This window comes from Protopterus annectens, chromosome 11.part0, assembly GCF_019279795.1.
Source record: "Protopterus annectens isolate FY-2018-M chromosome 11.part0, PAN1.0, whole genome shotgun sequence".
Taxonomy (NCBI): Eukaryota; Metazoa; Chordata; order Ceratodontiformes; family Protopteridae; genus Protopterus; species Protopterus annectens.
The window spans coordinates 1,186,049,107-1,186,076,440 of record NC_056745.1 but is presented as its reverse complement, the minus strand read 5'-3'; the positions used below and the strand labels follow the sequence as shown (position 1 = coordinate 1,186,076,440).

The following is a 27,334-nucleotide window of genomic DNA, read 5'->3' as shown; positions in this document are numbered from 1 at the left end:
GAGCTTTCATTTTGTTTTTACAAGACTAAAATAATGAAATCTAAAATCCCAAACAACACATTTTTTCCAGGGCAAGTAAACACTTGCCCAAAACTTCACAAAAACACACAATGGTATCTGAAACCTACCTAGGTGGGCGGCTATGCCCCTCACTCCCCAGCTATATATACCAAGTCTGGGATTGCACTACAGTGGGGAAGAGGGCATATTTCTCCATTGTTGGGCAAGTGTTTACTTACCCTGGAAATAGCTGCTCAGTTCAGAATTTCAGCTTTCTTTATTTTGTTTCGCAAAAATAACATTTGAGCATATAGGCTTTCAACCAAGAAAAGTAGACCCATATATATATATATATATATATATATATATATATATATATATATATATGTATATGTATATCTGAGTGTGTGTGTGTGTGTGTGTGTGTGTGTGTGTGTGTGTGTGTGAGAGTGTGTGTGTGTGTGTGTGTGTGTGGGGGTCTGTGGATGTATATGGATAGATAATGACTATGAACACTCTGTTACAAGCAAGCTAGTAAATTGTACTGCATTTTTAGAGGGAAAGGAGGTTTAAGCCCTGCTAAATTCTGTAAGCAGAATTTGCCTTGTTATGGTAAGTAAGCATAAAATTAAGACCAACCAAAATATGGAAATAATCTGCATTCATTTTGATAGAAAAATGTGTCCCTTTAGATATGTCGCATTTGAAACAGTCTTTGGAAACTGTTTCATGCTGTAGCTGTAACTCTAAATTTAACTCATAATATAATATTATACATTTATAGGTTCATACTAGGTTATTGCTTAAACTGATCATTCATAGTCTAGCCTCTAGATCACTATTTGTCAGTACCCTGCAACATGAACTAACTACCAGCTAATTTCTTCCCTTTTCAGTCAGGGCTTATAGAATCAGACAAGGGGTGAATTCAGTAATTTGTCCAGGCTGTGCTTGGAGAATATCAATAAGAAACATTTTTATATATATGTAAAGTAGATCTGTTCTGTAAAAGAGGGATTCTTTGGGATAAATATCTATCTCAGTAGAAGGTCTTATTTATGTTGTGGTGGAAGTTTAGTTTCTCTGAGTGGGTGTTTAAGGTGTTTGTTTTGCAGATGTGTCAGAGGTTGCAAAGCACTGAATCATTTGTGGCTGTGTAGATGAGGCTTTACTGGGAGAACTCACCCAAACTCTGCTACAGCTTGCTGTGAGAGGAAAGGTTACTTTGCTTTTGCTTTCTTGTATTTTGTATTAGTTTATTGCCTTTAATTTTTTATGTTGAGATTTGTTTTCCTTACACTGTATTTTACTTGTATTCTGTTTTTGATTACATATTAAAAATAGGAAAGAGACAACAGCTGTGTCTTTTGTGAGTTACACAGACTTTTTCCCTCCCTCCCACCTTGGTGCCGTTGTGTTCTTAACTCAGCTGTATTTCTAGTTGCCTGCCCCTTATGCTATTGACCACATATCTCCTTCCCTTTCCACTTATATTGGCTGTTGTGAGTAAGTACAAAATTATCATTTTGTGAAATCACCCCCCTTCAACTATTTCAATTTATTGGCCATCCCACTGTATTCCATAGAACCAGAATACAACGTGCCCACCCTGTTTCAATCTATCTTTATCTTTTAAAATTAGTGGCTCTCCAACTAGACAGCTAAACCTTAAGTTACCCCCTCTTTCATATCTAACTGCTTAGTGCACACTGCAGTGCTTAGGCTATTAACCATCTTATTCCAGCTTATCTTTAAAATCTGCAACATCTATTGCAAGACCACCAATTATGGAGACCCCACATTCTGGCTGTTAGTAATCATCTTGGAATTAGTGCTTCTATTTTCTCCTGGTGAGGGAAGGAGGACAGGCACACTACTTCCACTTCCATACTGATGATCAACGAAAAGTATAATAACTGCTTCATAGGTGCCAGCTTGGAATGTGTGCTTATATTCTGCTCCTTGTGAGAGAAGAAGCAGAGTGCATTGATTTCTGACTGTTTTTGGTTGGGCAGTGAGTATCTGTGCTAGATGTTCCTGATTGGTCTAGTTGTTATTTAAGGCCTCTACAAGGAAAAGGCTACAGCAAGCCTACAGACCCTTGCATCATCTGGGACAAGACTGTGGATCACCAAACAGGCTGTGACCTGCTTCTCACCTTAGGATTGGTGCTAATGTTTTACTTCTGGTGAGAGAAGAAGCAAAGAAGCATTGCATCACAGCAGAATCAACACTAGTAGTAGCCAAGCAGTAGCCATTCACTTGACATCCCCAATTTCATCATTCTTGACAAGCTCATTCTTTGTTTTCAGCAAGTACTACTTGATTTGTTTCTAACTTCAGAATATCTGTCTAAATAGTTCATTTTTAAAATTTCAGGGTCCACTTATTAGTTTCCCCTCAACTGTTTAGCAGTGTCCTGTATAGACACAAACAGCTTGAGTGACATTTTTTCCTGTAAACGCACAATTGAAATTTCACCAATACCTAGTTTCATACAGGACAACTACTTTGCAGTGATAAGCACTGTCCCCAGAGTTGCAAACTAGATACTCCTGACATTGCTTTATATTCTCACTCCAACTGTCTAATCAATAAAAAGAGTCTGTAACCATGGATATGAACTATCCCACTACCTCTATTACCAGCTTGGTATATATATGGGCATCCTGAGGCAATGTAGAAATTGCCTCATCTTTGCTGACAACCAGTTAATTCTCAAACAAACTGATATGGTATGTGAAAGATGTGTTTATGCAATGTCACTGGAGGCAAAGCTCTCACATAAAAGTACTCCTAATGTCAATAAGGTAGTAGTACACACACTGCACCCATCACACACAATTATAAACAGACATATAGACCCACATATGCTGAAGCACTTACATGTAACCTTCCTAAACCCCATCCACATATGCTGAGGCACTTACATGTAACCTTCTTAAACTCCAAAGACCTTCTAGATGAAGAACACATAATAAATACTCTCAGCAGCCCCAAATTCTCATCTCTATCTATGTAACTACAATAGTTACAACCCCCCACATGGTACAGTGCCACTTGATAGCAATTAAACCTTCCTCACTCTGTTATTATGGCACAAAAAAGTCGTTTCAGGGAACATTTGTTCTTAAACACAAACCTGGGGTAGGGGCCTACTATACTACCTATCTTGTCATTTGTTTGCAAAATCACTCAATTCTTTTTAATTATATCACAAAAAATTTCTACATCATTAGTGAAATGTATTACAAAACTGGCTCCATTTGTCCACGTACCACTTAGAGACTGAGTACTACCCTGTGACCTCTGACCTCCAGAAAAATAGGGTCGAGCAGAGGTACTTCTTAAATTCCGAACTTCACTAGCCATGTTCCTAACTTCACCTTCTCTGTAACCCCTGTTCATAAACTCTTGTGACAGAGTGGTGGGAGTATTTTCAAAACCACTTTGCAAGCTGTTCAGTCTCGAGATTCTCATCCCGTGACCTTTCAAAACATTTTAAAAAATCTTACTCGGATGCATACTATCTCTTCTCAATGTGATATTGACTCAACATGGCTTACTATATGATCTAGTGGCTACTTTATTCTCATGTTTGAACACTTCCATGTCTAAAAAATCCATATTAGTATCTGAGTAGTTATAAGTGAACTTGAGAAATTAAGTTGTCGTGTGAAGATATTCTACAAATTCTGAGATCAGTGCCTCAGGCCCCTGCCATAGAAGAAAAAGGACATATAAAAACCTCTTAAAAAATATAATGTATTTTGAAAATATATCATTGTTCAGGACATATGTTCGTTCCCATTGTGACATAACCAAATGGGCATAACTATTTGCACAGGGGGTGCCCATCGCCACCCCCTGCTTCTGCAATAGTACTTCCCATCAAAAAGAAACACATTGTACTGTAAAATCAAACTAACAAGAGAACAAATCAATATTATCTTGGCTTCACTGAAGTTGCTAACTTCCTTCAAATAACTGCTCAGTAGAGTGAGACCCTCTTCATTCTGCATACAAATGAAAAATGATTACATATCCAGGGTTAAAAAGAATAACCTGTCAACATTCTGGTTATTATTGACACAAACAAATAGATCTTTTAAGAATTGTTTCATGTCACGTAAAATAGTTTGTGAGGCATTCAGTAACCCTCTCAACTCTTTTTCAATGAAAATCAACATGAATTCTGTAGACCACCCCCTGCCCAAAGCAATGGGGCGCATCGGTGGGCTAATCTTATCCTTTTGTAATTTGGGCAAACCATTCAGTGTGGGTATCACTGGTAGTGACACTCTAAAATAATTAAAAAGGTCTTTAGTGATCATACCTGCTGTTAAATACCCTCCCAGAACTCTGTGAATCTCATTCACTATCTCATGTGCTTCTTGTGTACCTATAACTGTATATACTTGATCATCATTCAACATTGTTCTCATTTGCATGACATAAAAATCTTTGTTCAAAATAACTAAAGACCCTCCCTTGTCTGCTGGATAAAAAACAACAGTCTCATCCATTTGTAAATCAAGTAAAGCTTGCCACTCACTCTTGTCTCTGATTACAAAATCTCTTGTGCACATGTCCTTTTAAAAAATATTCTCTAACATCTTTCTCACACATCTTGATCAATTGATATCAGGTGGTACTGTACCATGTGGGGGTTGTAACTATTGTAGTTACATCGATAGGGATGAGGCCTTTGTACATCCGGTAACAAAAGAAGAACACAGATTTAGAACAATGGATATATGCTCTAGTATTAATGTGGTATATATATCATCCTGCCAAGTATGTTCCTGCTTTTATATAGGAAAGACAGTGAGGATGTTTATGGATAAGGGAATACCTACTAGGTATTAGGAATAAAGATCTTAGAAATGAGTTGGCCAAACATGCACATGAAAAAGGTGATATACACACATTTAAATTTAAGGCACTAGAGGTTGTGGAACAAAGGGCACGGATGGCTGATGTGAATAACATAGTTGAACAGAGGGAGACCAGATGAATAGTAAGATTACAAGTTGATACACATCCAGGGTTAAATTGTTTTGTACCTTTAAAGCCCATTCTTAAGGCTCGTGATTTATTCTAATAATTGATGACATCATTTGATCATGTATTTTGTGTTTTAGTATTTACTTAATGTGTATTTTAAAGTTTTTGTATTGATCTGAAGAAGTGCTCAGTGGGGCATGAAAGTGCTAACCTTTTATTAAAATGTTTTGAATTCCAAGTTTGCCATGGTCCGTTCTGTGGATTTTATTACTTTTTGGACTATTAATCTACACACAATACTTTACATTCCAAATTCAGCTGTCACAAGCAGTTTCAGTGAATACCACCATTCCTTATTTTTCTCCAAAACCCCTCTTCCTCAAAATGACCCAGATTCTCCCACTCCCCCACACCTAGACTGACATGTACATCACACATTTGAGCTTAAGGTCGGGAAGTTACTTGAATTCAGACTGTTGGAATTGAATTTAATCTTATATGTTCAGGTAAGAAACCCTGTCATTCCAGCATTAAAACTGATCTGAGAAAGTCTACAGCTCTTGAAGTGAGTTTAAAAAAAGGAAGCACTAAAAGATCACGTGCAATGATTATTGCTTACCTGTATAATATCCATAATGCTTTCCATCCTCGTACACTCAAGTTTCTACTTTCTGCAAAGCTGATGTGCAATTAAAAATAGGATTTTGTTACTTTTTTATTGCCAGTTGAATAACAAGCCATTTTCCTATGAGCTTGCATAATGCTGCATGCACTCATGTCATTAGACTTAGCATAGTGATGACATGAGGTCAAGGTTTCAATGTTTCCTATGGCTCTAGTCTAGTAGGAAACAAGAAAAAGTCAAAAACAAAATTTAGAAAATGGCCAGTCAGAAATTCCTAATATTTATTGAGTACAAAAAGCTGCATTCATTAATCATTAATATTATCTGAATGGCCATTGCATCACTTTAGAAGGATGCATACAAACTCACTGTGGGCAACTTTGCTGAATGCAAAAAGTAAAAAAATGTTTGCCAAAACTGCCTTCAATGAACATCCCAAGGAATTTTTGTTTTTGCAGGCGCAAGCCCTCCTTCACCTCAAGCCAGGGGGACCATACCTCTCAACTGTCCAGATTTTTGCAGAATGCCCAGATTTTTGCTTCATATTTATGGTCTATTTCTCATAAAATTTGTAGGTTGCTGGCAAATCACTGGGATGATCTGAGGACTGAACTCAGTAAATAATGACATACATTGGAGTTTTAGACTTCAAAGCCTTCATAAAATATATATTAACACAAACCCTGTTACTCTAGAAACTTTTTTAAGTTTACAACTGCAATATTTAAAACCTGTTCCTATTTTTGGGCCTTTGTTCCCCCATATTGTCAGGCTTTGTCCAGATTTTTTGCACTAAGAGGTTAAGAGGTATGTGGGGGACAGCCCCCCAAACTTATTTATGCCAATTCAAAGGTTGCACAACAGTGCAGAAAAAGGCATACTCCACTGTTGCTGAAACTACTTTAGGTGACTGGATGTGCTCTCCTTTAGAACTGCACCTACACTAATAATCATAACTGGTATAATATTGGGGGACATACCCATTTCCCTGTTAAGTGGGCATATAGTTTGTAAGAAGAAATGAGTATTTTGATTAATCAGATTGCTCATTTTTATTGCTGCTACCTTTTTACATGTTCTATGTAGGAGGCCCTTCTCAGGTTCTGTCCCTGACTACATGTCAAAAGAGCCACAACTCCAAACAGGTGCAAGCACTGGCTGTGATTGTATTATTTTACAGTAGTCCTAATCTAGCCACCTGAGTACATTTCAAAACTATGAAAACTGAATGCAGATGATACATTCAGTTTTGCAGAGATGCACATGATCCTTAATTTTTATTTTTAGCTGCTATCTAATAAATCTAGGCATTGCCCAGATAAAATATGTTCATCTTCAAAATAAACAAAGTAATTAATCAAATAACAATGCAAAATGAAAAAAAAATGCAAGGATGTCTTAATTTACACAATGTGTAGTTAGTATATAAGCCACATTTCTAATTACTACGTAGTTTGCAAATTTAAACTGCTAGGTGTCTTTTATTTGTCTTTGGACTAATATTCACTGATTTGCATAGCATGCAAAATAGGAACCAAGAAGTGAAGTGATGTAGCCCATTTTCAAACATTTTCTTTGTCCCTGTCTGGACAGTTTTAAACAAAGCAGCCTTTGACCTAAGCTGTCACCTGCTGGTCTGGGTACCTGTTATTCACTGATTGCAGACAAACATTACTCCTGTTTGCAACGCATTTCCATTTCTCTCCTTTGCATGTTTACTTCCTTGTACTGCTCTGAAACGTATGTTTACAGCTTCAGAATGTGTTATTCATGCTATAAAAGATTATGTGCATATGTACACTAGTCAGTACAGCTAGGTCATGGCCTCTTCACCAAATATATGTATATTTACCTATTTTATTTCCAGTAGAAATGCAACCATATGGTAGTAAGCAAAGGTCCAAAGATTCATCTTCCCAAATGGATTCCATAATTCGCAGGATCTATGAAAAGAGAAAGTACTTTAAATGAAACTGCACAGTACATCTGAAGGTATACAATTTGCTCTTCTATGGCTACTTGTTATGATGGTAAATGCATTAAATGACACACCTGAACACCATTTGCAAATCTACAATTTTAAATTCAAGCATTTCCAGAAGCTTAAGGATGTGAGCTGTAGTTCCTGTGGTACAGGGTTTGACTTCCTCAGCCCTAATTTGCCTGTTGTGTGACCTTGAACAAGTCACTTAACCAGTCATTTCTCCTGGGTCACCCCTGAAAAGGGACTATGTGTTCAGTGGTCCTATCTATTGGTAAAATAATAATTTCTTACTTTTTTAGTTTGATTTTATCATAAACTAAGACATCTGTTAAGGGTCATTGATCTTTTGATCTTTTTAACCTCCAATAGGTACAAACAGAAAAGTGCCAGAATTTAAATTTACTGTCCATCATCATGAGAAGTCGTCAGTGCAGGAGGATGTATGTAATATTAATTATATAGTCTGACACCCACTGGCTCTTGTTTCATTGGCAGTCTTTTTATCAGTAAAGATATGAAGAAGTGAAAAGCACAGATGGCACTAGATTTGGTGATGTTTTAATTGCATTCCAGTAGTCCCTTTAAGTCTGGCTCCAGTGAAAAAAAAAATCAAGGTAAGTGGTAAGAGCTCTACATTTCTCAGCAATGTAGTAACAAGATATTTTAAGAAAAGAGGCAAAACATCACATATTTACAAAATTCAGAGGGAACCCAAGGGATTGCAGGAGATACATAGTCCTTATAAAGGCCTAAAATATAGGGATCAGGAAAGCAAAACAACTTTCTATTTCCACAAACTCCAAGTCAACAGCCTATATAGTTCTAAAATAGTTTGATCAGATAGTAAATGTTCTCACTCAAGAATATACATTTGTTTCCTAACAGATCCATGGATAGCTGGACCCTGTAAACGTGTCTAAAAAAAATGAAATGTCTTCTTTATTTTTCTAGCAAATTACTTGAAATGAATAAATGAATTGAGCTTCACCTCCATTAACTATGGCTGCAAAGTCCCTTCTATATCCTGCATTTTGTTTTAGGATTTTAGTCATCATTAGAATGAAGAAAAAAATCTTTAAAGGAAGGCTGGAGTACATTTTTGTCAGGAGAAGACGATCATTAGATACATTAGGTTGGCAGCAGCTTTTAAACTATTTCTCATAACTCTGCTGATAAGGAGGGAGTTGAGGGAAAGGAAAGGAAAGACTTTTTGTGGAAATGTGCTTTTATCTTTCCTCCATATAACTAAGTACTAGCAATTTCTATTCAATTCCTTTACTGCCTACAGTAGCTAAGGTATTACAAAGACTTCATAGGTTCATAGGCATGTAAGAGGCCAACAACCACAGGGGCCTTTTTAAGCCTAGTCATACATCCTAAATCTCTGACAAGTTCTGGCACCCTTGAGAAGTGAATGCAAAGACTTGGGAGATAAAACAATTACAAGCAGGGGCCTGGGAAATGAACCATTCACTGGCTGTCTGTGTCTATTAGAGACAAAGGTGCCAAACCAGGGTTAAATGTTTTGTTCCCCATCCAAATGTCTAAGTTACACTTGAATTGTGTTAGGGTGCAACTCTACTTCACATGGATGGGGAGTATATTCCAGATAAGGGGTAGTCTCTGGGATACATACCTGTCTCTCCAGCACGTACTATTTATATTACAGGCAAAGTTTAAGAGTTTAGAACACAGTAATTCTGGTGCTGTTTGTCTTGCTGATATGCAGGAGGTCCATCAGGGTGATGTCCTACAATTCAGAATTCATTCAAAACCAGGAAAAACACCACTGTTAACAACATTAGAGTCAAAATACCAGGGAGAGTTTTGTGTGTTACGGAAAGAGTAGTTTACTGTGCAATTTGCTCCAACTATCCTTGTTTTTATGTCGGTAAAACCGAACGTAAACTTAAAAACAGGATTAGTGAGCATGTTAGGAACATTAGAGATGAATATGACTGTAATGCACTGGCACAACATTTGAAGGGTAACAAGGGACATCAGTTCAAATTCATTGTTTTAGAAGTTCAAAAACATATAGACAGGGCGGCAGCTTGGCCATACCTTCTTGAAAGGGCCAAGTTGATTTGGCAACTTAGACTGGATGCTGTATATTGGCCAGCCTTAATGACAGCTTGTCCATTAGCAGTTTATTAAAACTGAAAGCCCTCAAAAGATGAACTATATGTATAAACACAATTGGTTTTATGAATTAATATCAAACATTATAACTCATTTTTATCAAAAAAATATATTTTTTATATGTATTAATTCTTTACATTTACCAGCACTGTTTTCACTACTGAGTTGATACATTCTATGCATTCTAAGGATATTAATTTAAATTTTTAAAAAATTTTGGAATATGCCATTTACTTGCTGTCCTATTTATCAGGCTCAAAGCATAATAATTGATGGTGGGGTGTGGATAGAATACAACACTATAACAACTGCTTTTTATATGTTTATCTATTACTTATTTATATATTTTTTATACTAATTTGAGAAATTCTTATATCTCTATGTGTCTTGTGCATTTTACTACTGTGTTTATTGTTGCATTTTATGTGTCGTGTCTTATGGCTGCATTTAAACAGTAATGAAATATTTTACTTGTCAGTTTCCCTTTAAATATGGTATAGGAAGTGATGTCACCTATTCAAGCCTATTTATTTGATTTTTAAATTTTAAAGCCTTGTATCTGATGAAGTTCCTTATGTGATTTGATTGGGACGAAAGCGCTTATACCTGTGGACTAATAAACTGAATTTTTGTGGATTTATAACCTCTGGTCTGCCATTTGTGACTTCTACTTTTGTTTTGATGTCCTACAATGACTTTTATGCCAGGCATAGATCTCCCCTCAACAGCCTGTAGAAGACAGAATATAGGGATAGGGCCTTGAGGTGGTCTGCATTGGCCATGTTACTTGTATACTTATTCTTTTAGTGAGAAACCTCTTTGGACGTTCCAATTGATGAATGTGCCTGGTTGGGTAAATACCAAAGGGGACACTGTACTCAATGATAGAACTGATGAATGCCAAGTACAGTGGAACAATGACCTCCTTGGACCTAGATGCCATATCTTTGTTTATAAGTTGCACAACTTATAAACTTGTCCATTTTTAGGCACCAGTGTCTCAGGAACATGTTTTCTTTCTCACTTATATCTAGCATAAGTTCAGAAAGGCACATGGCAGTCATTTTGTGCCAGAAAATATAAATGTTTGATTTAATTTGGCCATGTTAATTAAAATAGGATTAATGGCACCCTATATTTTGCCTTCATTAGCTGATAAAATTTAAGTTTCTAATACTAGAGATCATGGTGGGTATTGGACTCTATGACAACTGGATTTTTTTAAAACGTATTCTTTGAGTCTATGCTAGCAAGTATTAAACATGGGAGTATATTCTCATCCTAAAGTACTAATTAGAGCAATCTGTCAGGAGTCTGTACAGGACTGTCTGCAGTTTATCACATTTATCAGCTATTTTTGGGTAATTTGGGTAACCTGTGGGATAACAGTTTAATGCACTATACAGATGACTCTGCACTACTTTCATTAGGTTGCTTAATTCAGGTGATGCAATCCAAGCTGCAAGTAATTTTAGTATGTGCAGGTGTCTTCTTACTAATGCAGGAAACAAAAATCAAGATGTGCGGGAATCAGTGGCTTCCTAGGGAGAAATCTCAGTGTATTAATATTGTTATCTTTAATGCGACTACAGCTGAGAAATCCATTACAGTTAAGTAACGTCGGTTTAAATAAAAAAATGTCAGTGCCTCAGTAGGTAGCACTCTCATCTTTGATGTTTGTAAGATCAGAAGGCTGTGGGTTCTAAGCCCACACCACAAGCTTGGATTCATGTTCCAATATTAGCAATATAGTGTAGCATAAGTGGGGGCACGGCTGTATTCCTTGTGTGATGTCCTTTGGAGGAAATGTGAAACTGAGGTCCCATCTGCCTGAGCTGGCAGCAGTTTATCAAAAAGGGAGTAGGGGACTTCCTCGGTGTCTTGGCAAAATTACCTATACTCAGTACAAATTCTACTTCTAGTATCTCATGAGAATAAGTTATAAGTTTAGTCTGACTGATATGGTAAACAAATGTAAGTACATGACTACCCAAAGACTCACTTACTCAAGGTGTATGCTATATTATATTAAACTTATAAATGCAATTATCCAGATACACAGGATGAAAGCATCAACAAGTTTAGAAATAAAGGCTTACATGCTTAGTGATGTTCATTTCCTGTATCTCCTGTATGGACTAAAACAAGCAGTAACAGTCAATGAGGTAATGCCTCCTTGGAATCAGTCTTCCACAGCATAGTCACATTTGTGGCTGGACCCAACATCATTGCTCAGACATGAATAGCCACAAGTGTAACATCTGGAGTATTTCCATTTGAGTTTAGCATACAGGTAGCTTCGCAGTGACTAGTGTAAATAAGTATATGGCTTGATTACCTCACCTCCACCCTATCCCAGCAGCCACTTTGATGATATCATCATTTAGATAAAGCCAGGGGTTCAGGTAGCTTAACTGTGGAAAAAAGTATCTGGAAGTTCTGTACTCCTTCGGTAGAATGGAATGTCTGTAAAAATCATAAAAATTAGGCTAGGCAGTCATTTCAAAATACACTGAAAAGTTCTCCATTTCTGAAAGGGTGTGCAGTTATTTTATTTTAGAATTACCCAAAGTGCTCAGACTGTGAGTCTGCCCGTATGTCTCACTGGAATCACCGGAAATACATACTCTCCCCTCTGTATATAATTGTGATGTGTATAACTCTTACCCTGATATAGTAGATAGTAATTCCTAGATAAGGGCTCAATTGTTAGTTTTTTTTGCATTTTGACTGCAAGTTATCGTACTACTGTATGTACCAGAAGATGAAGTAAATCTTCTATATGCATTTTACATTACTATCAACTCACAAACTAATATAAACAGATCATGCTGTTCCTCTAAAACTGAAAACATATAATCTACTTTTACATGCATAGGTAAAACATTTTTGCTGCAGTAGTAATCATGTTACAGGTTACAGAAGTACTGATTTAATGTGTAACACTCAGTCAAAAAAAAAAACATTCCACATGTTATGTCTTTTATCTAGAATTTCTGTCGAACAATTTCGTGCTTGCAAAAATGATGATATCTGTTCCTTAGTGTACCCTTTTAAAAATGCCACACCTTTATTACAGCAAAGTGTGAGACTTGGTAACTGAATAGTTTTGTAATGTTACACCATTTGCATAAACATGGAAATAAGTATAATTTACTCTGTAGGGGTTCTCACTAACAATTTATCACAATTACTCAATGGACTGTGCAGTTCAACAAGAGATATAATTTAGTAGAAACCCACAAGGTAAAGAACTATAGATGACACAGTCATTATTCCTGTAAGAAGTATTAAAAACACAAGTAGAAATACTGTGATTATCAAATGGTAAACAGGCTATAATATCCTTCATGAGATGGTCACGACAAAGAAAGATGTACATGGCTTTGTTTTTGTGGTCTTTATTTGTTAAACCCCTTGTTCATTTTTCAGACATTATAGTCCTACATACTGTAATTTTACTTACAATAGAATTACCAAGCTATTGTACCACAGGGCTGATAAATCCACTCACGCAGCAGGTAGTGTTGATAGCTAACAGCAAGAGGTTCTCCGGTTTGATTCTGACTGGGCTGCCTTCTGTGTGATGGCTATATGCCTTCCCAGAGTTTCTGTGGGTTTTTTTCCCCAGGTGCTCTGTTTTTCTAACATATTCTAAAGACATGCAATAGGTGGATTGGGTTCTCTAAATTGCTAATACGTCTGAGTGCATGCATGTGTGTGCGTGTGTGTGTGTGTGTGTGTGTGTGTGTGTGTGTGTGTGTGTGTGTGTGTGTGTGCATATGTATATGTGTGTATGTGTATGTGTGCGTGTGTGTGTGCGTGTGCGTGTGCGTGTGTGTGTGTGTGTGTGTGTGTGTGTGTGTGTGTGGATTGAAGCAACAACCACAGCAGGGCTAGCCACCTAGCTGTTTGAACATTACCTCTACATCGTTGTTGCTGTTGGAGTGACAACCTGACTCCATTGTGTGACAAAATGGGAAAAAGGGGTTGTGGAATAATGGATTAATTTGTTGTTATATGTAGCAAACTGTCACCTGCTGTAGCAGCTTTCATAAAGCTCTTAATTTTTTTACAGCTCTGAAGGAAATCAAACATGCAGTATATTCCGATAATGACAGAAAAGAAAAAGGCTTAGAAAGTAAATGGGGATGTACTTAGAGTTTTAACACTTGTGCAGTGTTCGGAACTTAGATATTAGTGATATGACTTATGTATCATTACTGCAGCAGTTTCTAAAATTTTGCAAACACTAGAAAATAGGCCACTTTCAAAGCTCTGAAGGCAGAACTGTAAACAAGAATGTGCTTACAATTCAAATATTGTTCTTCAGGCTTTACCAGCTGACATTCTATGAAGAAGTCAGGAAGGATAAAGACTTGCAGTTAATTAACTACTTTGCCGAATTCTTAGTCCACTAGGTTATGGAAGTGTGTTTGATGTTTGCCTCGTGTCATAGAATGCAAGTCTGCTAGTCCATTGCAATGCCAACCTGGCTTGAAGACTGCATTGTGCTGCTGCCTTATGTGGAGAGCTCCAATGTTGTCGAGCTTATGGTCTGCCGATACAGAACATGTAAAATATTGCACCTCTTGCAGTTCTAGATTACACTCTGCTGACAAAACACATGTAAGACACTGTGACAGAAGTCAATGAGGATGTAGTTTTCCAGGTTCCCTAGGTTTCCTGCAAAGTGAGGTGTAATTTTTGTAGGTGATCAGGGTCAAGAGATTTTCTAAGGTATAGTCTTTGCATGTGATCATTCATTTCCTTGCTATTTATAGTTTTGTGGTTAATATTGTTGAAACAGTACACATACATATGGTTTGAACAGTTGCATCTGAAAAAGGTGTATGTACTTTTAAATGTGCTTTGGAAATGAGACATTTCCATAGTGGTAGCCAGGAAAACTATGTATTAAACTATGTATATCCTTTTAAATTGTGTCTTTAAACTAATTGAATAATTATTTAATTGTTTTAATGTTTGTATAAATAAGATGTGTCTTTTTAGCATTCGGTCTGAAAAAGTCTAACATTAGACGAAAGCACTTACTCAATGAACTATGTTGTGCTGGTTAAACATTAAAGAAGCTGCATTGTGACCTTTTTATCTTTTGGGCTTTGTTGCTGTGTTACTATGTTTCTGTTTTTGCAGTACTGGATTTTGGATTGGAATCGTCATGAGTGGCCAACCTGACAACAGCTTTATGGTCTTGCCATTGGGGTTTACGTTACATGATACCCCCAATGATTCCTTTGTCCTTAACTAGGAAGGAAACGTGAGTGATGTGAATAAAAACACTGGTGAATCAAATCAATGAATAAGGTGACTGTGAGATCGAACCTGTGTTTTTGTACTGCATGATTATGAACTATTATGCTGCTTGCTTAGCAGCCCGATGAATCTGTTGATGCTAACAACTTGGTTTTGGTTGAAAATTAGTTTAATTAGTTCTTATCTTAATTTTCTCATCTGAAAAAAGATGAAAGGATCTGAAAGTGTCCAGTGTTTTTTTTGGGATGTTTATTTTGAAAGGTGCATAAAGAAAAGAGGGGGAAGCAGTGGGCTGCCACAATGCAAAAAAAATGACTGAGAACTGATTGAAAAGACTGTGGAGAATGGGTTAAGCAAAAACACCATGAACTGAACAAAGAAGAACTAGCCAAGGGAATTCATGAAACAAAAATTCAGTAATTAAAACAAAATACTGAGAACCAATGACTTAAAACTTACTAAGAGAAAGAAAATTTATTACCTTTGATTAAGAGAATGAGGTCCTATAGTAAAGAATGAAAATGAGAAAAGAGACGCAGAGACCACTTGGACCATGAAGGAGAGTGGGACATATGGTGATCCAATGCAGAGGGAGGGAGGGAGAGGAGGGACAAGAGACTTTGGGAGACAGGTTTTAGGTTTCTTGTGAAAAAGGGCCTAAAAGGTTTGTTGCATTACTAATAACAACCATTCAGAATATTAATAATAACATAACTTACATTAAATGTTTTTGAACTAACTTGAACTTTCATTGAATTCGTCTTTTGAAAGCGGACTTAACGCCTTTCTGGATAGCGGACTTGAGGGGTCAAGCCATATGTGAAACGGATACCTCTCAAGGTACGTGAGGAGAAAAGAAATCAAAACACAAAGGGGAAAATAAAAAAAAAACAACACAGAAAAATTGAAGAAAAAAAAACAAAACAGAGAAAAAATAGTAAAACTTATCACATAGGCTGCTTGACTGTTGAAAGGTGATTCCCCTTAGAAACTTATGGACTTTGTGAAAAGTGGTAAGTTGTATCCAATCGAAAGAAACTTTGTCAGAAGGTTAAATAAAATGAAAAATGAAAATGTAAATAATGAAAATGTAAATGGAATTGGGTTTTTTAAAATGATTTTAAGCATTTAATATTGTTATTTGGTCTGAATTGGAATTTGCAAATAAAACTGAAAAAGAAAAATTTAAATATGTTAATAAGGTCTGCCTTTAAAAAAAAGATAACAAGTGAAGAAAGATGAACAAATGAATGAAAAAAAAGATATGAAAAACCTGAAAATAGAGTGTTTAATAAAAGAAATGAAGATATTTATTTATTTTGAATGAAATGCAACAAGACAAGAATGTTTTATTAAAAGTTTGAATACAACTTTACAAAATGATTTGTTTTTTATAAAGATTCACTTTGTGACTTATTAAAATGTGCCTGTTTGTAAGTGAGTATAAAATTAAACTAGCCTTTATATATGTAAAATTGTAATTAAGTGTAATCTTTGCAAAAGACTATATTTTTTAGAGTTTTGCCAGTAGTGGTAGTAAGATGGAAGCTATGGCTACATTCATTGATAAGAAGTTGCAGAAGGTAGTGGAACTAGGCAAGACTTATATACAAGACACATTTACGTTTACAAAAAATATTAAGGACATTGAAGTATGAGAACATGATTTCTTGGTTACTATGGACATTAAGTCCTTATGCACTGTAATACCTAACAGTATTAGGGCAGATTATGTTAGAATGGAGCTGTTGAGCTCTAAGCTTTATGACATGGATGAAGTTTCTTCAATTTTAGAAATTTTGGATGTCATATTGTCTTATAATATTTTTTAATTCAATGGGCTTTTTTTTACCAACAAACAGATGATGCTATGGCCCCCAGCTACGCCAATTTGTTTAAAACAGCTTGGGAAAAGCAATATATTATGAAAAGTAAACATATTGCCATGTTTTATATTATGGCCATTTTATAGATAACCTTTTTTTTTATTTGGAAAGGAGCTCAATAGTAGTCACTGTGTTTTATAAGTGAAATCAACAATGCTTGTGATTATTTAAGTTTCACTTGGGACTTTAGCTCTAAAAACATTCATTTTTTAGACATTGAGGTTTACAAAGAAGGGAATAAGCTTTTTACAAAGATTTATACAAAGAATATTCAGAACGATACTTATTTAGAATATGGTTGTATGCACCCCATGTATATGAAGTACAATATTGTCAAAGGTCAATTGAAAATAATTAGTGATTTAACTGATTGTGATGGTTTATTTCTTAGAGAAAGCGAAGTTTTGTGTGATAAATTTTTTAGTCAGTGGTTATCCTGAAAGTATAGTCAAAGAAAGATTTAGTGAGATTAAGGAGAACAGGGAGAGACGAAATGCATACAATGAGACTACTGGACCATTTTTTAAACACAAAATCAAAGCGTATGTGGTAGGGATGGTTGTCTCATCTTCCATAGATGGTAAGCAGATTAAGAGCTTAATAAAAGAAAATTGGAACATTTTAAGCAGCTTCCCAGAGGTTAGAAACGTGGTAGGTGATGTACCCATATTTATTAATAAAAGAGGGAAGAATTTTAAAAATATTTTCCAAGACAAAATAAAATACTTTGATAAAGGAAAAGAAACAGTTTAGAAATATTTAAATTGTAATTATGACTGGTTTTTGTTTAAAGGTCCAGCAGAAATTTATATCAACAACTTTAGAATTAAAGTGTTAAATGTAAATATTTGCAGATGCAAATTTGCAGTGTATTTATCTGTCTGCTCTGAATGTGCTTCATATTATGTTGGTAGAACTACCAGGGAACTATATATAGAAGAATGCAAGAGCATCTATATGCTATAAAAAAGGGGGACACTAAAATACACGGGGAAAACATTATAGCACCACTACATGCAAGGAATTGCCCAGATTTCTACTGCTGGAATAGGTTTTAGATTTTGAAAACAGACTTGAGGCTAAAGAAGAATTAGATTGGAGAGAATATTGCTGGATAGTTAAGTTAAATGCTAGTAATACCCCTGGCCTCAATGACAAAGAAAATTTCAAAATCTATTTAAAAATAAAAAGGTTAAAACATTAAACATTGGCAACATGTATATTTAAGTATTTATAAATACCATGGATGCATTTCCTAGCTGGATTTATTATTATGTTTTAGTTGAATACATAACCTTTTAAATTGTGTCTCTATACTAATTGAATAATTATTTAATTATTTAATTGTTTTAGTTTTTGTATACATGAGGTATGTGTCTTCTTAGCATTCACTCTGAAGAAGTTGTTAGACGAAAGCGCTTACTGAATGAAGTGTGTTGTCCTGTTTGAACATTAAAGAAGCTGCATTGTGACCTTTTTATCCTTTGTTTTTTGTTGCTGTATTTCCATTTTTGCAGTAAAACTATGTATTAACCTGATGACAAGGCACTGGTTTCCAATTAATGCTGCATAAAAAGACGTAACCTACAAAACCAAGACAGGAAATTCACTTCTCATATGAAGGTTTTGAAGGGTGAGCAGGAGTTTCCCTAAAAGATCCCAGAGGCATGGAGTGCAACAGCCCAGCTAAGGATAACTTGAGAAGAATACTTGAACAAATCACCTGGACTACAGAGATGCAATTGGGACCTAGTTGAATCCTACAGCCTGGGACTTATAAAAGGCATCTTATTTCCTGGAAGGCTGAGTAGACCATACAAAGTCAATGGAAAGTAACCAAAGGTACTGTTTTGTTTTCATTTTGAACTCCAAAGCCAAGTGGGTAAATATTTTAATTTTTATGTGGATTACTGAAAAAAAATGTGTTTTGTATGACCTGGAGCCTCCAATGTTTCCTTGGACTTATTATATATACATGTTATGTATGTGTGTGTGTATGTATACATATGTATATGTACACATTCATATTATTTATTTATTTATTGTCTTTTGTTTACCAGGAAAGTCCTACTGTGCACAAATCCCATTTTCAGCAGCTGAAGAAAGTTCCACATAAAATACATACTTACAATCAATAAAAATAAAAATCAAACATTTAAGCATTATTTTGCAGGTAGTATTTTGACACAAATAGTAAATACATTTATCATATACTTTAGAAGTTATATTATTTTACATAAGTCAAAGATATATTAGATGCAACATGTCTTTTGAGAAACAAGAGAAATGACAATGCATATAAGTTAAGTCTATGTATAGTGACATTAATGAGGTAGCATGTCACTAGAGTAGGAACAGAAAATAGGGGAGGAGGAGGAAGGGTATAAACCAAAATAATCAAGAAAAACATAAGTAGAAAAAGTTCTGACAGTGGAGAGGTGGAGATAACAGTAGATAGGTATGAAGATGAGGTGGGTGTATTACTAGGAAAGGATTACGGATATAAGTTAGTTGGAGGAGCAGTAGTGGGGATGAAAGAGAAAGAGACAGGGATAAGAAAGGTGAAAGAGGCTGGGTGACAGAGTGAATAGCAGTGGAAGAGAAACAGAAAGAAAGGTGGGTTTAGTCAGGATTGAGCATGAGTATAGCCATGAGGATGTTAGGTATTGTTTTAGGTTGTGTTTGAAATGTAGAATAATGTTGTATTGTTCCTTTTTTTAATTTCTCCAAGTCTTTTGGGATTCCAATACCATGAAAGGAAACATCTTTCTTGTTTTCCTGTCCAACTGATCCAGTACCTTTTGGGGACAGTCAACCACCCCAAAATTGTAAATTAGACCAGGAAAAACAATTGGCTTATAGCTTGGAATTTGTTCCTGGATGCCATCAATTCCCAAACATTTATACCATCCCACCTGCTCAAGTACCTTTATATCACATTCCTGTCCTAGACATATTTTCTTGGTGCTGCAGCTTTCCTGCTTTAAATGTTACTTTTGTACATTTATCAAGACAAAATGACATTCTTATACTGTCTGAGACAGTTTTGACCGCTTACAGTTGTGCTTTCAGCTCCTCCTCCTCTGATGAACTATATAGTTTTAAATCATCCACAAAAAGATGAGAAATCTTTACACTTTGTTGTTCTCTGGGAACCAAATGTTAACCATGACGTAACTTGTTAAGTAGGCAGCTAAATGGTTAAGGGCAAGATAAAAGAACAGTGGTGACAAGGGGTTACCCTAGAATATTCCCCCACTGAATTTTTATCCCTGGGATAATAATTTGTCCTTTATCATGGCTTAGCTGCAAAGTGGTTTGCTACTGTTTCATGGTCACTGTAATGTAAGTGATTACTGTCGGATGTGTGTTATTCCTCTGTAAGCACTCCATCCATGAACGTGAGATGCTGTCAAATGCTTTTGGTATTCTGGCCATGTTGTACTTAGATTTGTCCCCTATTTACAATTCTCCATTATGACTTTATTTAACAACAAATGATCCTTTGTTCCATATGACTTTCTTTTGTTTACCTTTTGCTACAATTGAGTTTTCTTCTAAATGATTATAAACCCTGTCAGCATAAATTCCATTACACAGTTTATACATTGTCGGAAGGTAAGTTATTAGTCTATAGCTTTTATGATATCTTGCAGGTTCACTCATAAGGAGGAGTATGATTGTTTATGTTGTTAACCAAGCTGGTGTCTGTTTGGGGTGTGCATGTAAGTATTTCTTACTCAGGGCTAAATCTTCATGTAACAACGTTAACACTTTTAGCCAGAAGTTAGGCACTGCATCTGGGCCTGGGGGTTTTCATTTAAGAGCTTTTCTTAATTTTGTTTCAGTTTCTGTAGCTGTTTTTCATCCTATTTCATATCCAGTATATTTGAACTTCTTACTGTTTCTTTTACTTCTTTTCATTTAGCATCTTTGTTATGTACCACAGATTCTTCATAAATATTTTTGCAAAATGTATCTGTTTCTTTTTTGTTTTGGTGATGTTTCTATTCCTTTTGCTTTGTCTCCCAGTTCTCTATAACACTTTTGACAAATTTTCAGGCAGCAAAATAATTTCAGAAGCTTAAAAATGTAGCATTTTTTTTTCACTGAGAATTCTACTGTACAATGGCTTGATCAACGTCAACTTCCATCACTCCAACAATAACATTACACACACGTGTGTGTATGTGTACATATGGGTCCCTATCAGAACATTAAAAATTCATAACATTGAAATTCATAAGGTCAAACCCATTTCACTGAAAAATCATTTCATCGAAAAGTGCAAAAATGTACAGAACTGTGTATAAAGTATGCAGTGTTGTCATTTATTATCCTAAGAGTTATTATTTAGTGCTTTTCCTTTATATTCGTCTGCATGTCTTCTACATTTTTATGTCTGTGCTGATGTTGTTGTGTCTTTTCGGCTTATCCCGGTTAGGGGTCACCACAGCGGAACTCTGGTCTGCTAGTGTTTGGTAGTGGATTTTTACGTGCCGAGTTACCAGCCCTGACGCACAACCTTCAAGGAAGGCACGCCCATTCACGCATGCCTCCACACAGAAGACGCTCTAGTTGAGAATCGAACGTGACAACGTCTTGCTGTGAGGCGATAAAAGTAATGCACAGTATTACAACACATCAGGATTGTCTGTGCTGATATCTTTAGTTTATTATTTGCAATAGTACACAATATATCCTGATGTGTTGTAATACTGTGCATTACTTTTATCACATCGATCACATCTATCTTTAAATATTTTGTTGATCTGTTACCACCTCCTATACTCTTCTAACAGTGGCACTTCTTGTCTTAATTGCTTTATAGTTTTCTCTGCTTGATACCTCCATGATGGCATTTGATTTCTACCCCTTCCTTTTCCTTATTGCCCTGTATTTTTCTGTTTAGATTTTGTTATTAATTTTGCTACACAGTAATATAGTCTACTTACTTCTATCGCACAAATTTCTATTGACTATCTTGATTATTGTGTTCATTTATGTTATCAGATTTCTAACATCTTGGGTCTTACTGACTTTCTGCAATCAATTTCTTTCAGTGATCTTAATATGTCTATCCATCTCTATTAAATCAAGCAACTCATTCCTTAGATCTTTTTCTTCTAAACTGAGGGAACATTCTTTATTCTGTGTTTCCTACGGACATTCTACAGAAAGTTTCAGAGCATCTTCCTGTGACATACTCTCTTCATCTGGATCCTGTGACATCCATTGCTCTTTCGTATGGGAACTCATTGGCCCATTACTCACATTGACTGTGTCAGAGTTGCCACCATTTTGTACTCTGCACAGTTGCTATGTAACTCAACTAAACTGTTGTACTGGTTTCCTACTGAATGCTCCAGAGTATCTTCAAGTGGCAGCTGATGTGCTTCCCATTCTACCTGTTTCTTCTTAATTTGGGGACTCACTGTTCCATCATGCTGTGAGGTTACCAGAGTTGGATTTTCTCCACTAAATCATTTACTTTGCAGGTAATCCATAACTTCAGTTTCTATTTCTTTTACTTCTCCATTACCAACCCTATATTCTACCTCCCCCTTTGTTTTCTTATTTTTGCATTGTAAACTTTTCCATATCCAGATGCCTTTGCCTGTATTTCTCTTCAAATAACTTTGGTGCTCCTTTTTTGTACTAATTTAGTTTTCCTTTCTCCTTTGCATAAATATTGCACCATATTACATCTTTTTTTAATTTCCTATGTCCATATTTCTTCTTCAGATGTCTCTCTCTACACCACTACTGGACCACAATTTAAAATTGTGGATTCTGCTGAATTTCTGGTATTTTTCACTGCATATTTCTTTCAGCATAGGAGAAAGAAATCTTACCATATTTTGACAAACATACAGTAGCAATGGCAGCATTTTCAAGCAGACAGCTGAGGTTGATTGTTTTGCAAGAGTGCCACCCTGCAGCTCAAGCTGAAGTCCATAAAACAAATGCAGTATAAAATACTCAATTATAAGTATCATAATTAGGAGTCAATTCATTGGTGTATGTCCTTTTATAATGCTACAGCTTGCTTAGAATATGTCTGCATTTGACAGTAAACTTATGTTACCTATCAAATTAAACAGAAGTGCAGTAAAAAAAGACATTTATAATTCATTTGGATATGTAACAATCAATTTTATAGAAACAAAATGATAGCTTCTTTAGCCTAGTGCTCTGTCTAGCCATGCAGTACCTAGGCATAAAAAAATCACACATTGCTTCTAATGTATTCTTATATTTTGATAAAGATTTAACTGTAAATAAGTTGTCACTTGAATCATGACGGAAATCTTGTAAATGTAAATGTATGTTTATGAAACCAATGCATCAGTAACTGTACTGCATTAGTTGTTACTATTGCCTTAAGCGAACCTTTTCCCTTTCTTATTTGGGTGCCCAGACGTTTTGAGATATAGTTCTTTTCCAATCTGCAGTTTACTTTGCATCCAGGTAAACAAATGACCTGTGGCAGACTGTAGGTATTTTGCAGCAGATCATACTTCTCAAACTGCAGATATTGAAAATTGGAACAAAAGCTCCTGAAAAGTAGATATATCCAGCTAAAAATCTGGATATCTAATTAGTATAAAATTTGACTACCAAATAGCACAGAACTCTTCCCACTGCCAGTAGAAATGTGGGATGCTATTTGGAAACACATTTTAAAAAACAAAGAGTGACAAAAATTTTGGAAAAGTATAAGCACGTTATCAAAGTAACAGTATAAAGTCTATAGACTTTAATGAACTGTATTGCAAAATTGTACCACACAAGGTAATTATTTTTGCTTCAGAAAGAAGAGAGCTAGATGATGTGTGATCTCTTTCTTTAAATTACTATTACCACTAGTGTGTTGGTCATGCAGTGTAGTTTTCTGTGTACTGGACAGCTTTAAAAATCACACATGATGAGGAGGATTCATATAAGGTATAAATCTTATCAGAGCTCTTCATATTCTCATCTTGGTCTTACTTCAATACCTATACTTTTGATGTGTGGGTGTGAGTATATATATATATATATATATATATATATATATATATATATATATATATATATATATATATATATATATATATATATATATATATATATATATATAGCTACAAATGTAAATGTATAAATGTATTGTGAATGAGAATGTATATGAAAAAAAAAACTTTTTAGTTTTCTACTAATTGTTCGTTTTATTAGATGCATCACATGCTGTGTAAATTTTCATTTTTGTACTACTTTAAGTATTTTAACACCTAAATTTGTTCTTAAGAATTGCTTAGAATTGTATAAATGCTAATAGTGTAACATGGAGCTTTTCTCCCTGGGCCTCCGCTGAAAATGGACCTGTGTCCAGTCGGACCCTCCCGGTTAACAGATGTAAAATAAATAAATAAATAAATAAATAAATAAATTCAGAAAATTGTGTGAAGGGATAAATAGAACCTGAAAATATGGACAGATCTCCAAAAATAGGGACATTTTGTGCAGGGGTAAATCAGAGCTGAAAACAAGAACTTTCCTCTAAAATAGGGGCTATTGAAAGATTTGCAGAAGATATAATTGATAGGGCAAAAAGGAGTTTCTGCTATTTTGCCAGCACTGCATCAGCTCCCATTACTGTGGTCTCTAAATAAAAATGATGATTTTTAAAAAGTAGACAAGTTAATACGTTAGATGTAAATGGTTCCTACAGTACATAGAATAAATTAATACATTCATTCAGTCTCTGATAATGTGCTTATATCAAAGTAGGGTCAGTGGGAGCCATTTCTGGCACTTGGTAGGCACAAGGCAGAGGAGTTCAGGGTGTACTAAATAAGTGCATAAGTTAATCCTGTGGTACTATGCAGAAAAAAATGGAATTCATGGTAGTGATTAGTTAAAATGAAAACAGAAAAATACTCATCTTAGACAATTTTGCAGTTTGTAAATTACAGAAATGCAAATAGGTTATTGCTTTTATACAAGGAGTGTTATGTTACAAAAACAAATGTTTGTCTGAAACCTGAACACAATGTTTTGAACTCCGGATCTTCATGCATGGAGGGGTGAATGAGGTTGTGAGACCCTTCTTATTTGTTGTTGCAAGGTATTGCTACAAACTGAATGGAAATTCAGCAAGCAGCACAGTCAATACCAAGTGAAAGTTTGACATCATTAGAAAACTATGGAAAGTATTGCTGTCAGTGATCTTTTAGACCAACAGTGATGTGAATAATGGAGTTGGTTACTCGGGCTCACAAACTACCAGGAATGTTAGTCTTATTAATAATCTGAAAAACTTGTAGTCTTCAAACTTTATTGATGAGCTCACTCACAATAATTTCCAGAAATCATGAAACTCAGAAAGTGTTCCCAAAGCAACAAGCCTTTATTCGTCACAGATAAGCGATCCTCCGTAACAAAAAATCAGAAATACTTTACAATTTTAAACATATATTTTATACACTTAGAAGTAGGTGTGGAAATATATGTATTGTTTAATTTTAAACCAGCCTATTCCAGGCAAACAATACAAACAGGGCTGTAAAAGTGCATTTAAGAACAGCAAGTACCCACCCCCACACACTACTACTGCTTAGATCAAACTAAATCCTAGTTAAGGAAAACACTACCAATTTCCAACCCACATTCCAAAATAAGAAAAGCAAAACATACATGTAAATAGACTGCCTTTTAACTAAAATCGCTTTTGGCTAAAGTACAGTTTTGTACCTACCATAAATGTAGATGTTCGAAGATCCACATTGCTGCAGTCCTTACACTTGGGTAGTCCGCTGTCCTCGGTCGGCCCGAATATCAAAGTATAAGGCTGACGTTGGTCAAGGCGCATTTGACTGACATCAGGACGTCAGAGTACAAATGCGCATGACCGACGTCATATCCTCAGTCTTTTCTTGCCCCAGATGTCAGAAGACCCTAAAAATAAAGGTCAAAACCAAAAGACAGCAAAACAAACAACCAAGCACCCTTGCCCTAATTATATGTACAAAATATACACTATATACACAATATGTACAACTCAACCCACACAACCACCTCTAACTACAGAGGGAAGGAGGGAGGTAAATTGGACTGCAGCAATGTGGATCTTGAACATCTACATTTATGGTAGGTACAAAACTGTACTATGTTCTTCATCTCACATTGCTGCAGTCCTTACACTTGGGTAGAATCCCAAAGCAGAGGTATGGGAGGATGGCCAGACTATAAGGAAGCAGGAGCTGCCAAAATGCCCTGCAAAACAGCAGTGGCAAAACCAGCCCTGGATTTAGAGTAAAGTGGCAGGTGATAATGCCTAGAGAAAGTATGCACTGAACTCCAAGTAGCTGCCTCCAAAATATCCTTGGTTGCCACCCCTCAAAAGGCTGTCGAAGTGGCAGTAGCTCTAGTGGAATGAGGCCTAATCCCAGCTGGAATCTCCTTGCCATGATGGGAATAACAGAAAGCAATGCAAAACCCAATCCACTTAGAAATAGTTTGTTTTGACACAGGCTTGCCCTGAGAACTCAAAGCAAAAGAAACAAATAACTGCTGAGACTGCCTGAACCCTTTAGTTCTGTCCAAATAATATCGCAACTGCCTGTGTACATCTAAAGTGTGCAAAATCTTTTCCCCTTTATTTTGGGGATTTGCATAAAAAGTAGGCAAATGAATAGTTTGGTTTAAAGCCACACTAGAAACCACTTTAGGCATAAAGGAAGGATTAGTACGTAAAGATACCCTATCCTTATGGAAAATCAAGAAAGGCTCAACCGCCATAAGGGCCTGCAATTCAGAAACCCTTCTTGCAGAGGTAATGGCCAACAAAAAAGCAGTCTTCCATGATAAATATTTCAACTCAGAAGTAGCTGCAGGCTCAAAAGGTTGTAGAGTGAGTTTCTCCAAAACAAAATTGAGATCCCAAGCAGGAGTAGGAGCTCTTCGTGGGGGTCTTATATTCTTTGCCCCTCTAAGAAATTGCTTGAACAAAGGATGAGAAAACAATGGTGGGTCACAATCATAGTGAGCAGAAATTGCTGCAACATGAACCTTAATAGAAGAGAAAGACAAACCTTTGTCCAGTAACTCAGTAAGATATTGAAGAGCCACACTCAAATTAGGCTCAGAAACATCAAAATCTTTTGCTGCACTCCAAAATAAAAATCTCTTCCATTTATCTGCGTACATTTTCCTTGTACTAGGCCTTCTAGCTTCCAAAATAACATTCAAAACTTGCTGAGGAAGTGGAGGCCCACTATGGTTCAAAACAGAATATGCCAGGCTGTTAGGTGCAGAGAGTGAAGCTTGACATTGAGCAAATGGCTGTCCTCCTGTGACAACAGGTGTGGAATCGAAGGCAAAGGCCATGGAGGCTTCCGTACCAGACTTCTCAGTAATGGGTACCAGTGCCGT

General features: G+C 35.9%; 1 protein-coding gene across 1 annotated transcript in view; it reads right to left on the bottom strand.

Annotated features, from left to right (window-relative positions):
- PIK3CG (phosphatidylinositol-4,5-bisphosphate 3-kinase catalytic subunit gamma) overlaps nt 1–27,334 on the bottom strand; it is a 624,116-nt gene that overhangs the window by 245,562 nt on the left and 351,220 nt on the right. Inside the window, exon 8 of the mRNA XM_044088536.1 lies at nt 7,485–7,575. Coding sequence (XP_043944471.1) covers nt 7,485–7,575 — 91 coding nt within the window. The remainder of the gene's footprint in view (nt 1–7,484; nt 7,576–27,334) is intronic.